At 40.6% G+C, this 15,348-nt stretch overlaps 2 protein-coding genes across 2 annotated transcripts; both read right to left on the bottom strand.

Annotated features, from left to right (window-relative positions):
* Positions 1-587: 587 nt before the first annotated feature.
* Positions 588-10,700, bottom strand: gxylt1a (glucoside xylosyltransferase 1a). Its single transcript, XM_031865650.1, has 8 exons — positions 10,343-10,700; positions 9,710-9,802; positions 8,819-9,002; positions 8,453-8,584; positions 8,113-8,364; positions 7,079-7,202; positions 6,296-6,468; positions 588-3,136 (listed from the first exon to the last, which is right to left on the bottom strand). The coding sequence occupies exons 1-8, from the start codon at positions 10,558-10,560 to the stop codon at positions 2,975-2,977; spliced, it is 1,338 nt and encodes a 445-aa protein (XP_031721510.1). The 5' UTR covers positions 10,561-10,700; the 3' UTR covers positions 588-2,974.
* Positions 10,701-11,443: 743 nt separating this feature from the next.
* On the bottom strand, positions 11,444-14,747 carry LOC116393368 (YY1-associated factor 2-like). The gene is made up of 4 exons (XM_031865636.1): positions 14,617-14,747; positions 14,153-14,281; positions 12,474-12,626; positions 11,444-12,354 (listed from the first exon to the last, which is right to left on the bottom strand). The coding sequence occupies exons 1-4, from the start codon at positions 14,703-14,705 to the stop codon at positions 12,114-12,116; spliced, it is 612 nt and encodes a 203-aa protein (XP_031721496.1). The 5' UTR covers positions 14,706-14,747; the 3' UTR covers positions 11,444-12,113.
* Positions 14,748-15,348: the final 601 nt, after the last annotated feature.

The following is a 15,348-nucleotide window of genomic DNA, read 5'->3' as shown; positions in this document are numbered from 1 at the left end:
TTTAAATTCATCATGCACATCGATTGGCTATTCCAGGCACGTCTGTCAATCTGACTGTGAAATGAAGAGCCAGAGGCTACTGACTCAGACACATCGGCTTCTTTTCGGCCATCTAACAACACTTTCTGAAGGCTTCACACTCGCACATTAATTCCTTAAGCTTGCTGCTTCCTTCCGGGACATGGATCATGCTAGCTTTCGCTTGCAGTGAGTTGGCAACAAGTATAGTTTATGTAAGGTGGTTCTGGAGGCTGGTGCACACGACTTATTAAGAATACTAAACAAAATGGAAGAAACTGAGAACCGAGCAACTGAAGGAATTTCAGTCAAATAATTCAGTTACACCAGAATTAATTAGCCCTATTACAAAGAGCAAATTTTTGTAATTCCTTACCTTTTATTGCAATACTCTTATCAGGTGTTCTCTTAATAAAGTCTATTTGTAGCCCAAAATACTGTGCATTTACTTTAAAACCAACAAAAGGAAATTTAACACCATATAACACACTTAAAAGCTGTGTCACATTTAAAAATGCAAACTTATCACAAGCGTGTTTTAGAGATACTACATCAGACACCATTGGAAATGCTTTTTTAAAAATATTTATTTCCCATACATTTGATATACACTTGAACTTCTATGCTGGTTTTCAGTGAAACATTACAATCACAGATATGATTTTGTGATATGTTACAGTCCCCAATGTCTCACATCAAAAGTGCAACTTTTTTGCTAAACCTGTCTTGGAGCAGATGACGCTTGATTGAGACCTAACTGCCGTCTATGACATTGTTCCAGTTGTAATATTATGTTCATATTGGCAGTTACTGAAAATACTTAAATGCTCATACAGTGTACAGTAAACAACTATTTGACAAACTCCCGTACCAGAGAAAATGAAATGATAGCCTCGTGTTAGTTACAAGGTAGACATTAAAAGTGCTTCCTGTCACAGATGTCCAACAATAATGAATACAGGTTTAAAGTATTCTTAATGAGCATCTGTTTTCTTCACTAAAAAACAAGACAATTGCTGTGAAACTAACAATAACCCTTTTTTTCCCAATATATACTGCAGTGACTAAAACACTAGTACAAAACCTGTATGCACAATTATATTAAAACAGCTGTAATAAAATACTCCCGATAGGAGTACATATTTAAGTACCCTGCTGTGTTTCTTTTTTCCAAAAGACCTGAAACAACAAAGTGATTGTAGGTTCTTTCTCAAAAGTGTCTGTGCATTTCCCACCATGGTGAGGAAGCATTTGTGATCCAATAGATATCTACCAACATTGGCTTCACAGAAGAATAAAAAAACATAACCTGTTCCACAGATTACCCTTCACCATTACTAATCTTGATACGCAGTTTGTCAACGGACGACGGTCCAGTGTTGACCCGAGTCTGTTTGTCATCCAGCTCAATGTCTCCACAAAGGGCAGTCTTACATCGTCTCCGCCTACCAAAGGTACACCAAAGTAAAGTTTAACTACCATCGTCTATTTACATGCATGGGGACGTATCGGAGGGTCACGTGGTGTATAACGCGCTGTCATTGGTCGAAATTCTGGAGGAATAAAACCTCGACCGTGACTCACATTCTGGAGCTGTTTACTGGCGGAAAGAGAGGTCCGAGGTTATTACTACTTTTTAATCTTTGACCAGCAGCAACAGTGAGTGAACCCACTGTGTGTGTGTGTGTGTGTGTGTGTGTGTGTGTGTTATTACATTAGCAGAGCAGAGGCCTGTACTGCGAAGCGAGTTCAACAGGGTATCTTTTGGTTGTCTGGCTTAACTAACCCTAACAACTGTAATCCAGCTAAACGGTCCCACAAAGCTGCTCATCAACTCGGTAAATCCTCCCAGGGTTTCTCAATCTGGCTATGAGTGCGGGCACATAAAATGTTTGCAGCATATGACCAATCATAAACAAGCAGAGTGTGTGAAAGCATAAATTAGTAGGTTTACAATATCACAGCCCCATCTAGAGCACGAGTAGATCTGACTACATTACATCTGGGTATTCTATTAAATGATGTTGTTGCTTAGATGTCGTCTTTCACAATAGAAGATACTTTATTCTAAATGATGGCGTGCATGACAATTTTAGCCTTATTTTTTCAGCTGCAACCCTGGACTTGGAGCACATAAAATATAGCATGAATATTACAAATATTATAATACAAATAGTATAATACTAATAAGCCTGATATTAGTGTAGTCTAATCTTTATCCAATTTGAATGTCAACGTTATGAATGAAGCTTCGATCTATTCAGTAGAGCCTGACTTACAAGATATGGAAGTCTACTTACGTCTTTAAATTATTATAGCCTATTTTTTATTTATTTTTTGCTTTGAAGTCTGTTTCACGCTGCCGGGGTTGAAGCAGAAAGAATGAGGCTCAAATATTGGTCTAGATGAGGCAGTGATATTATGAACCTTCAAATTTACGCACAGATTTTTTGCCAGCTTTCCTTTCTGCTTCTGGCAGTTAAATATGTGTTGCTTTCACCCTGGATTATGACTTTAACTTCTTTGTATTTGTGTAATATTATCTCACGATCCGTTCGCCAGGCTTTGATTGGTCAGTAGGCGGTGCTTTTAAACAAGTTGATCTCTTATATCTCGAACATAACCTGCTCCGGAGCCGCCCTGAAGTTACCTCCCAAAACCCTAAATCCTGCTTCTTAGCACAGGCCCCAGCTGCAGCAACAAGCGCTCTGTGCATGTGTTCCTGCCACGAACCAGTAGACACACAACCTCTGCATGTCACCGTCCCAATATGAGGAGCCACCCTAAAGACTTTGGATTGGCTCTTCTAAGTAGCTTTTATTTAAACTCTATAATTCATTGCACCTAGTTCTAGAAAGGGAACCAGAGGGATTGTCTCCAGTCTGTGGTTGAGACGGACTTGTGACTCTACCACAGGAGTGTCTTACATCCAAGACTCTGCTTCCACATGTCCTGATCATCTTCTCTGTGTGACATCTCGTTGAACAGATGCGATGCTCCCTTTTAACTTCTTCGTAAACAGGTGACTGGCTCTTCCACAGTAGGTATTCGTGGTGGTCTGCAGCGATGCTTCCAGCGGCTGCAGCAGCGAGGTCTCCATGTTCTCACCGAATGTGTACTGTGAGGAAGAGAAAAAAGTCTGCATGCATTATATTTCTCATTTCAGAATAAAGATCACAGCTTTGAACATCCACAGTTATGCGTCTTTGATTCCAGCTCTTCTCCCGACATTACTCATAAGAGACTCAACGTGTTCTTTTGTGTGTTATATTATATACCTGTTGCGTGCTGTGGCAGCCATGATGGGTCAATGAGAACCGCATTCAAATCACAAAAATGAAGTGCCACATTTATCACTGTCACTTCCAAGACAACAACATTCTGCATTTGATTCATAACCGTCAATTCAGACAGTGTTTGGATGATGAATATCTGTTACTACAACTATACAAGAATGCGCTCAGTAAGGCGTAACCGCATTGGTGGGAGCTACAGCTGCAGCATTCCAGATATGCTTCATTATTGACTGCTTTTGTGTCACCAAGTGAACAGCAAAGATAAAACTTCCAGCCCTTAAGCCGGTTAATATAAGCAGCGACGGCTTTTGTCACGTACAGTATGAAAATAAGGATGTGGGCCTTTTGTTCTCATATCTAGGCACGCCATTGTTTTACTGCACTAGTAAATAAGAAGAAATCACTATTTTACAGCATCTCATTTGACTCCAGTTTGGCCAAGCATTAGGTAAGGCAAGGCACACTTTCTTTATTATCTTTCATATACTGCAACAGGCAATAAAGCACCATTAACAGCCGCCTATCGATTTTTATGTGGATGCTGCGGGTGCTTTGTCCACACAGCCATCACGATGTCTCAAACTAGCATCAGCACTAAAAATTTTACAACTCTTCTGTGGGCTTGGCTGCGTAATGGTAGCGCTCTTTATTGCAAGCTCCTATGCTGGCTGGGAGAACTGGGCTGACTAAGGAGCTCTTGGTGGGATGGAAATGAGACTTTCCTCCAGAATTGCCTGCTCCAGGCTTTAGGATGCGGTCCTCCAAGGACCGAGAGGGAACAAAGTGGGAGGGGGCCCGAGGAGCTGGAGCAACAGGAAGCGCGGATAAAAGCTTCAACAAAATATAGCAACAAAAGGATGGAAATGCTCTTCAGTCACACCGTGCTCTTTTCTAATAGGCTAATTGTACAACAAGGTCTTGTTTATTTAATACAGGACTCGTTTATGATTACTAATGACAAACCGCAGCACTCCTCCGCCTCCTAAAACCAGGTGGAGTCTGGCATTTACTGTCTTGGATGCTTTATGTCTGTGCTGTCGGAGAGACTGATGGAAGCATGAGGGCCGAGTGCCCTGTAATGAAGGCTGCTCGTTTACTTAATGGCTGAGAACATTGCCCGCGCTGATAGTGGCCAGGCTGGGCCCTGTGGCGGTAATGGATGGAGACCAGCTAATGAGGCTTCCCTTACTCCCCCGATCGCTACCTGCATGTTGACCGGTGTGCTGAAATCAACAAGAGCCGATCGAAGGCGAGCCGCCAACGCAGCAGAGAGCTCTCCGGCTGACTTGCTCCCTCATTGATGACGGATGTGTGGAGGACTCTTAAGCTATGAAAGCTGAAAAAAATGCGTAAATAACGCAAAGTCAATTTGACAGATGTCAAACTTTTGTTTTAATCCCAGTTCTGTCTTTATTTTCAAGAGCCAGAAACGCACTGGTAGCGCTCTTTAGGGCATCGTACCAACTTAAAATGAAATTTTTACAGTTTACAGAAGGCGTAAAGATGCAGCCAGGACTCACCAGCTGTTCCAGGCCTATGCACAAAACCAAGAGGAGGATATTACAGCATGAGGGTGGAGATTATTGTCAACAAATACAATGAAAAGACCAAAACAACAATGAATCGCTCCTACTAACAAGCATTGTCTGTGTGTCCCAAATCCGATAAAAGCTTATCGCTCTGTGCCAAAGACTTCCATTGATGTCCAAGAACTTTTAAAAGCACATCAATGAGCAACACAATTTCACTGGCTGTTACGTTTCTTCACTTCATCTTCTTTTAGCCTTTTATCTGACAACATCTAAAGCGACTGAAGCAGGGTGGGGCTGATTTGTCTGGTTTGGGAGAGCTGAGACAGGATGACGGAAATGAGTAGCAGGCTATTGATTAAGCACTGCAATGGCCTGGAGTGCCTATTGATAATGTAATGACCACCAAATAGTCTGGACCGACACAACTGCCCTCTAAAAGGCACAGAGGGACCAGCGAAGAAGCATAGAAATGGTTGCTCCTCACTTAAGAGTGGGTGGTATACCGCTTTCATCACCAGTTGCCAGTATCCACCCTCAGCCACAACATGGATTTTGCAATTCCTGATGAACTGCATCACTCCCACACAGTGTATAATGTCTATGGTTGTGTCCAGGCTGCTGCCGGTCCGTTTTAGCAGGTTCGGGCAGCCACAAAGCCCGCCTGATGTCCACACAGACAGCATTGCTGCTTCGGCCGGAGCTGGTACTGCCAGCCCTTATCAGATCATTTGGTCTATTTCTGCTGATAAAAAACAGGCCGCACAAGCTCTAGATAAGCCGCTGCTCACCGTCCATGTGTCCTTTTTTTACGGTTCTGGTCCAAAAGTGTCTCCACTCTTTCTTCATGTGGGTTTAAATATAAAGGCTATGTCAGGGTTTGGTTTCTTCAATGATGTAAATTATTTTAAGTGTAATGTTATTCTCATTTCTTATTGCTGAAATCCAGGTTATAAAATGCACTCACAACTCAAACCAACAGCATGGCTGTTACTACACATTTACATTATGGGGCAGGCTACTGCTTCCAAAACACGTGCAGGTCTAAACCTCATCTTCATTCTTAGTTGGAGCAAATAAAAAACATCAGCTTTTGTTCCCTCACATTGCCAATAGAGGGAGAATTGGTAGAATCATGTTTTTGAGTTGAGTATCCCTTTTAATTTTATAATATCCTGATACAGTCACCATAAAAACCACTAAAAATACCGTGATATACATTTTAAGTCATATTTCTCACTCCTATCCGCACTAGAATAAACAAAGCCTTTCACACATTACTTCCCCTTACATTAAGTTATCCACTTAACTGTCTGGAATGCTCTTTGTAAAAACGACTTCTTCAATTAAGGAATTTTTGCAGAACACGTTGATTGTTAACCAATAAGAAGTTTGGAGTTGTTGATTTGACTGTAGAACAACCACAGACTCCTTGTTAGAGGCGGACTCTACCTTTCGGATGGCCTCGTAGACGGCTCGGAAAGCCGGCTGCTTGTCATCATGGTAAACTCCCCTGTTACCATGGAGAATGAAGACACCTTCTCGATCGGCTTGTTGACAGTTGCTGCCGTAGATGCAGTGGTCCGGACGGTAGTTCCACTGGCAGGGAAACACATACAGGCTTTCTGTAGAACAGCAAGAGACAGAAGAGACATTCTTCTGATATGTTGCAATACCTGTAGGCAGTAAGTGCTATTTGACACAGGGGCACGCTGAGATCATTGGATCATATTAAATCAACTGGTGGTAATTGACCTCGTGCAGTCTCTCCACCTTTGCAAAGGCCCTCCATGATTGAGGGATTAATAGTAGTTTTGGTCCGGCAGCTCTTTGTGGATGGAACCACAATAACAAGAAATCAGTTGTGTGCTAGCATGTTGTTACTGTTGTTTTTTAAGGGCTACGTCAATGCAGTGAAGCGTAGAGAAAGCAGGAGAGAGAGATAGAGAGGCTGAATATAGTGCAAAATTCATTACAGGCGTTGCATAGTTGAATATCGTTCTGTTATCGTGGACACGTGAGGACCGTTATCGTGTAGACTACAAGCAGACAGTGACACGCTTCATGTGGTTCCATTCTCCTCCAGAGCAAAAAAAACAACAAAAAACGAACATCATAACAGTAGAGCATTCATTTTAGGACCTATACAATCATATTTAAAACAAGTTCAGACATTTAACTCCATGGAATTTAAGAGTCATGACAAAAAGTGATGCAGTATGTGATTGCACAAACCTGGATTATGGTGAAATATGACATTAAGAAGGTCCTGGTCCCCCCAGGTGATGTTGAGTTTATACTTCTGATAAAGGGGCATAAGAATTTCCTCCCACTTCAGTGCAACTGTTGTCATGTCATTCTAGAAGGAGACAATACAGCAATCAAAAGAACATTCATACCAGTTTGCATCAGGAAGTCATAAACATCAATTCTGCTAAATGAATCACTTAGTCAACACTTCACATCAACTCAAAGAAACTGTCTTGTCTTTCAAGCGAGTTTGCTCATTGTGACGGTTTAGAAAGGTATTACAAGAGTGACCTCAGCTGGTCAGTCTCGGTGGTACAGCTGCTCCTGAAGCCTTCAGCATTCTCAACTATTGTACAATGTCTACATTTCACACATCTCAAGATGCCTCAATGACTAACTGAATGTAGAGATGTTGTTTGAAATAGGCCGACATCATATAACTCCATAGATGAGAATACAAACATCCGCCTACCAACATTGACACGGCCCACTTTAAATGTGTAGTAAGTGTTTGTATCAACACTGAGCCATCCTTTTCTCATAAACATACCTGTGGACCTGGACATTATGACATTACGATTTTTCCCATCTGCTTAGAAAGATGCTGAGGGTGAGAACGATGGTGCTGTAGTTTAGTGATAGGATGTCCACGTCCTTTTGTAAAATAATTAGTGAACTGTTTTTATTTGTGAATGAATATAATAAATGAAACGTTATTTAAAAGTGTTCTTAATCTGCTCTTTTGATTGAATACAATATGATTTTACTGAAGGATTAAATGTTCAGATGAAAGCTGCTATATGTGAAGATAATAAAATAATTATTAAACTATAGAAAGATTTCTATAGTTATCTATAGTGATAATAATAACAACAACAGGGAGAAATTGCATAGTTTTAAGTCAAACTGTTTCAAATTTTCTTGGGGGTTCTTGGGGATCCCCAAACGGTAGAAATTCAGAATGTAACAATGATTGGACTACACACACACATATAAAAACACAGCTACCTGCACATTACCTTAAAAGATTTCTCCCTGAGGCGCGTCATGTTCATGAGCATGACCCCTGAGTTGATGCCAGTCTTGCCATAGTAAGGGTGGCGGGCAAAGCGGTTGTACCAGCCGATGCGTGGCTCCTCGTGCTCCGGAGCCATGGCCGCTAAGTGGCTTGAATTGAACTGAGAAAGAAGGGCCCAGATGTCCTCTACTGGCTGCAGAAAAATGATATCCGTATCCACGTAGAGCAAAGAGTCCACCTCCTTCAGAATCAGCTGGAAAACAGAATATAAAAAAACTCATGAGCTTGCCAAATGTGTTATTGTTACAAGTTATATGCAGGAAGGATGAGTCTAGACCTACTGGCAGGAAGAGCCTCTGGGAGGCACAAGGTTTGAAGAGCTTCTTCCACTCTTTTGCATTCGCATTAGGAAACGTGATGGGGTAGATGGTGTAGATAAACTTGGTCTGTACTGTCCTGGGCCAGGAGTCCAGCTTAAAGAAAAGATAGCACAAAGAAAGGTTTTACATCAACAATATCCACATGTAAGATTTTGACTTGAGTTGCACAAGGTGTGCAATGGTTGCAATAAGGCCCTCTTAATGTGATTCTCTGACAATAGCATAAGACACAGTCATAATGGGCTATTGCTTTAAGAATCTATGTAAAACCTGAACATGAATACACAAGTATATGCAAGTCCTGGTGTTGTAGGGGAAGAAACTTACGGCATTTCTGAAGTGGTCATGTAGATCATCCTCAGCAAAGATGTAAAAGTGCAGAGGCTTTCTGCTGAGGAGAACAGCAGACTTCAACATGGTAAGAGTCTCTTCTAGCCGGGGGCCACAGGCCACCACAGCCAGGTGACTTCTCCCATCGCCATGCTCCTCGACTTCAGAGCCTGATCTCTTTCTAAGAGCCAAGACAAAGTCAAATAAATCAGTAATCAAGCTCAGTTTGTATTCATACAACAGCATGGATACACTGACAATTGCAATAGTAATGAAGATACAGCAGGCTCAGCTGACTGGTGCTCAGCCATGTAGGATTGGAACTGTCATCGGGTTTAATGAAAGGTAGAACAGGACTATCTCTCATGAATGTGGTAGTATGGCAGACCTACATAAATACACTTGACTACAAAATTGACTAAATCATGTTAATTTTGTACAAGACTCTAGTTACTAACATTTGCATCTGATGATGCAAGCATAGGTTAAACTTTATCAAGACAGAAGTCTGTAAATAAGATACTGGTATGTTTAGTGGTGTGTATGTGTCTATCTATGATAGCAACATTGAGATTTCAGGTTAAAATGTGATATAGAAGAAAGTACTTTTTTCACCACATTAGCACTGCCTTGATGTACTCATGATCATGAGATGGCTTTACTCTAACAGCTCAAAGTGTTGTCAGTATGTGCGTTTCTGAAAACTGCTTGTATTTATGACTTCATGATCAAGAGTAGTTTCAAGGTACACTGTGAGTGCAGCAATAGGCCCAGACTTTACTTTGAACCGTTGACCCGTTAAGTATGTGAGAGTTGCAAGTTGAAGTATACTGATTGTAAATAACATTGGTGTATATATTAATAAGAGATGCACAAAATCAGTCATACCTAATAGATGATTCCAATAAGCAGTTCACTCCACAAACATCAGCAGGCAGTCTCCAATATGGATTCCAGTAAGAAACTGACAGTTTTCTACACCTGACAGAATGAAAACATGATCTTTTGGATCCTCAAAGTTAAAAGAATCTCTTAGACATCAGACATGTTTAATGATTAGATCTGCCCTGAACTACCTCCTACAGTTAACGTTAGTTGTTAGTTAGTTAGTTAGCAGTAATGTTAATAGTTAGCTAGCTAGTCAATTATCTAGCTAACAGGTGGTAACGTAGCTATATATTTATACAAGAAAGCATTAGCAATGTGAAACACATAACCTTATAGACCGTGGGTGTAAAACAACACAATTAATAGGCTGAGCATATTTTCAATTTATCCAGACAACGTTAACGATTAATTATCAGCTCGGCTGAGTAGCGTTAGCCATGTTTTGCGTAAAGATAGCTTTAGCATGTCAATTAACGTTTTAAAAAGGTATATAATGTGTTATTTTGGTCTAACCTAACATTCACGCTAACCTTATAGCAACTAGCGTACAAATGTAGGTAAAGTTAAGTTATAAATGTGCTCAGTAATGAAATGAACGTTTGGTGACATAGATTAGCTAGCTAGCCAAGCTACCTGTCAAGCCCATCATCGCGATCTCGAAGGCCTGCGAGTCCGGGCTTTTTCCTGAGAAGGTGCCCGGTGTCACGACTGCGCCTGTCGGGTATCCCCTGTTCGTTCAGGTCCCAGCCGTCTCCGTCCTCCAAGGTGGAGGCTAGTTGATTGAACACATACAACAGTGAAAAGAAGGTGCTGACCATGCATAGGAGAAATGCTTGATGATAGCATCGCATTTTGCGTTTCCAGTTTTATGCGCTAACTCAACATTTTTGTCGTTGATCTTAGCTACGATGCGAGCTTAACAAATCTATCTCACAAAATCAAGTCAGTAGCTACACCGAAGAGCACAGTTAGCTGTTTACAGTTGTCTGCCCCACCCACATCTGTTACACGTGTGTTTAGTTTGATCAACTATCTGTCAGTAACGTTACTGCATTAGACAGACAGGTAGATACCAACGACTCAAAGCTCACCGCAAAAGTACATACAATCATTCCTGATGTCACACAGGATGGGAACACCGACTCAAACATTCTGGTAAATAGTTAAGAAAGTGACTCAACCAAATTCCCATCTTCTTGGCTTGTAAGTTAAGAATGAGGACTGTGGAAGTGGTGTGAACACTGAATACAGCAACCAGACCTTTGCTAAAGTACATCAAGGTTTCACTTATGAATAGTAAGGAGGTAAAGTTAGTTACTTTCCATCATTGCTTCTAAGAGCTTTTCTTTCAAGACAACTACAGCAAAGATAAGGAGCATGGTGCAGGGTACAAAACAAACACCCACATACAGTACGTTGAAGTTTGTGCGACTCATGTATTGACCTGAACTGGCTACCAAGTCTTTTGCCTTTTCATGTCTTGCCTTTATGGAACGTATCGGTCATAATGAGGGTAAAAAGGTTAACAAACGCATTCAAACATATAATCCATTGACTGTGGGGTTGATAAAGCAAATCACTCAGGGGAAATAAAAGGTATGTTCCGGTAAAGCACCTTTTAAGAAATCCATGCGTCTTATGAACTGTTCCTGTTTATGATGAAAACAATTAAATAAAAACATATCCAATATATATCTACAACTTATTTTATTTAACATTATTTTACAATATAAACCATTCTATCGATTAAATCATGCTTATCTCTACCAAGTGAATGAGAAGCATACTTAGAATAATTATTCAATATTTTTACTCAAATGTTAGACAGTAAAAAAGAAAAAAAAGAAAAGATGATTGCATCCAATGGCATAAAATAAGAGCTGAATGAAGCCAGTGACCAGCAGTGTTATGATTTACTGACAATGGAAAAGTGGAAATAATGCTAAAAAAATGTTATCATGAACATAGAACGCCATTAAGTGCAAATAACGATAACAAAATACAAGGATAACCTACAATTCTGAGATGACTTTTTTTCTCTTTCTTTCACAATGCATCAAGTATTCTGTGCAGCTACGGTCAACCCAGTGTGTTGCTGACGTAACACTGAAGTGTTAAAACATAAGTAACCACAACACGTGGCAGAAATCCAGGATTTAATGCTACTGTTCCTTTGTTTCCAGTTCATCAGGACAGATCTTGTTGCAACAGTTCTTTGCATCGAGCACACAGCATATACGTCCTGAATCCTGAATTCTTTATCATCGCGGGGAGGCAGTGAAAAATACAGCCCCCCCCAAAAACAGCTATCACATTGGAATCTATAGTATTATTAATGCAAGTCGAAGATCAATCTCTGATTGAGGCTGTAGAGAGTGCAGAAGAATGGGTTGTGCTAAAAAGGTTAGTGAGTCTCTCCGTTAACCGGCGAGGCCTCCACGTGGGGCGAGGAGCATCTGGAGACCCCTCGTTCAGTGTTGTCGGAGCTTGAGCCGCTTTGACTGTGTTGGTCCGCTGAGGCAGCACTTGTCGAAGTGGACGTGGGTTTGGCTTTCTCCTTAAAGTCTGTGATTATTACTGTCAAGTCTCCAACTGTGACCTCTAGATGCTGGGCGCTGCTCCTGTCTACGTTTTTTAACCTGGGCCTGGGCATGGACACAAACAAACAGAAACAAAACAGATTTGAAACCTGCTCCTCAGACGATACGTCGACCAGCAACAAGATCAAAAGACCCCCGAATATGACGAGCATGTGCCAAATTACCTCATCTTTTTATGGTTTTTCTTTTTCAGTGTTGGTTCTTTATCACTCTTGTCTTTCTCTGATTTTTCTTTCTTCTCCTTTTTGGGGAGCATGGGTGGTGCAAACTGTTGATTCGCTTGCTGTGCAACCAGCTGAGAAACAGGCCGTGGTTTTCTGAAAGAGACAAAAAGAGTCAATGGCCGTCATAGTTACCTTCATATCACGGAACATACGAGTAGGGTGAGCGTGTGGTTTGACTATAAAATGTCATCAAGTCGACAAGTCCCTCGTTGTGTATACATCAACACTTGAAATGATGAAGGCACTTAAAAATGACAAGGTACGTGCACGAGTTAGACTGTATTTCCTGCGTCGTCCTAAGGGGCTAAAACCTTGAATTTTTTGAGTGTACCTCCGAATACAATTTTAAATGGAAGCTCATGAGACTGTGGTGTAGTTTGTTTACAGCTTAACGTTAGCTTTTAACTTTTGCTGATTGAACTCATGCTTAAAAAATAAAAAAAATCAGGAGTATCATAAACGTGTGTGAACTTTTATTCTGCAGTAATCCATTGGAATAATCTCATTGTTTTTTTGTCGAGGGAACCAGTGCAATGCTAATATCCGGGGTTGGCCTACCAGCACTCAATTTCTCCCTTTCTTCTCCTACTTTCATCATTTTAACTTTACAAGCTTCCTAATTTCATCTTTTTAAAGTTACTTTCTGCTTTTGTTTTAAGAGCATTGGTTAAAAAAAAAAAAAGGTTCAGACTGATTCCCCATTATTTTTGGTTAGAGATGAATTTACCCCCATTGGGTCTCTCTCTATTTCTGTGATAATTCAATACTAGCAGACCGTCTGTGACACAAAACAAAAAGGGATCGGGACTGTGCAAGATCACTCTCGATAGCACCACTGTGCAGGTAAAACTGCCCAGATATTAGTAAATAGAGGTATTTTGTGAGATGCCTTCATGGACCTAACTCTCGGGCTGTAAATGACCCTTTTCTTCTTTTCTTACACCTTTCTAGATATAATCTGTGATGTAGTCCTACAGAACAGATTTATTATGTTACCCTATATGATGAATTCTCCCCATCTAGCACATACGTATATAGGTACGTCTTTGGCTTAAGTACCCAAACATACACTCAGTTGTCAGTTCATTAGATCCACCTAACTAAAACTACTGTAGTCTAATACAACAGCCCTGCAATAAACCCTGGCTCATGCTAGGTTTTGTGTTTTATAGATGTATTCATTGAACTCTATGGACATTGTGGAGACTTTGGATTATAATGATGTTGATTGTATTGTGTAATACTGAGTGTAACTTCTGACCCCCCCAACACACAATAAGTTTTATTAAAATATTTTCATTTAATCTTTTTTCCCTTAAAGGTTATGAAATTTGCTAAATTCCCATAAACAATACTAAAGACATGACCTCAGTGGTACTGTAGATTACTGTAGTTTACGGGCCTGCACTCTCAACTGTCCATAAAGTTAAATCAGCAACTATCTAAAACCATTTCAACAAAAACTGGACATTAAACCCTTCATAAAGATAAGATTTTATCGCAACTTGTTGTAATGGATAGTTGTAACGTGACCTGATGAACCTGCAACTGAGCGTACAGTTAAAATAGTCCTGCGGAGCTTCGGTTATTTGGAAATGAACGGCTCCAGCAATGCTTACCGAGTTGACGTACCCTTCCTGACATCACACATCATGCACTTGAACGCCTCCGCGGTGTTCTTGAACGTGCACACGCTACAGTCCCAGTACCCATCGTCCGCGGCAGAGGGCTTCGATTGCCGCTTTGGCCTTCAGACAAAAACAAAACAAAAACACTGTGATAACGCCATGTTTGCAATGAGCGCAATGATTTCAAAAGAACCCCCCGCCCCCCTTCCGCTGTTCGGTAACGGTTACCGGAACAGGAAAAGACACGACTCTAAAGTTGTGATCTGCCCAGAAAGTCAGTCATTGAGGAAACGGGAGATTTCAGGCAGTTGCCCCTTATTAAACCTTCAGCCCAGCCGCCATGAACAATTCAGTTAAAAAAAAAGCAAAAAAAAAGCTCCATCCATTGACCGAGCTTCCTGCTCTCAAACGGCCCGATAAAAGTCTCCACTCACAGGCACCAGCGACTGCTTTACCTTGTGGGGCTCTTCTTATCACCCATTCTACGAAACTTCGACTCAATGGAGTTAAAAATGATCTCTGTTACAGGTGAAAAGAAACGCATTTAGCTGCTGCTCAGCTGTCGGGGAAACTCCTGTCGAGGACGGTCACGTGACACGGGTTCACCCAATCACCTTTAATGTAATCACTACAGACAGAAAGAGCAGTAAACGGGACACAACGTCCATGAAAGTCGCTTTGTACATTTTTGCATCATAAGAGGAAGGTGTACGCGCCAAGACAGCCTAACGAGGACTGGGGAAATGTACATGTTCATAAACTGCAATAAATTGACACACTAACATCCACTTAAAGTGACACAACAAGTGTATTAATACACACATTATATCAGGTAATAAAGGTACATATATGTACTTGTACTTGAATGAATGGCATTGGTACATGTTTACTTTACACCTCTGCTCCTCAACATTTTTTTGCAAATGTACTTTTTTTTACTTCAGTTATTTGACAGCCACGGTAAGATACATTTCACATTATACACAACCTATGCAGATTTAAGAAACTATAATGCATTGTTATTGATTAAATTGAAAAACAGTATATGCATTGGTCAGAATTAGCTCCACATTTACTAAGCAATCAAAGTGACAGAGTAAAAATATTAAGTATAAAAGATGCACTATATATACAATAAAATAACAGAGTAGAACATATTAAGTAAAATAAAAAATGCACAGTATAAT

The sequence above is a fragment of the Anarrhichthys ocellatus genome, unplaced genomic scaffold, assembly GCF_004355925.1.
Source record: "Anarrhichthys ocellatus isolate YVR2014 unplaced genomic scaffold, GSC_Weel_1.0 scaffold2, whole genome shotgun sequence".
Taxonomy (NCBI): domain Eukaryota; kingdom Metazoa; phylum Chordata; class Actinopteri; order Perciformes; family Anarhichadidae; genus Anarrhichthys; species Anarrhichthys ocellatus.
Note: the sequence above shows the minus strand (reverse complement) of the source record. Positions and strands in the feature narration are given on the sequence as shown.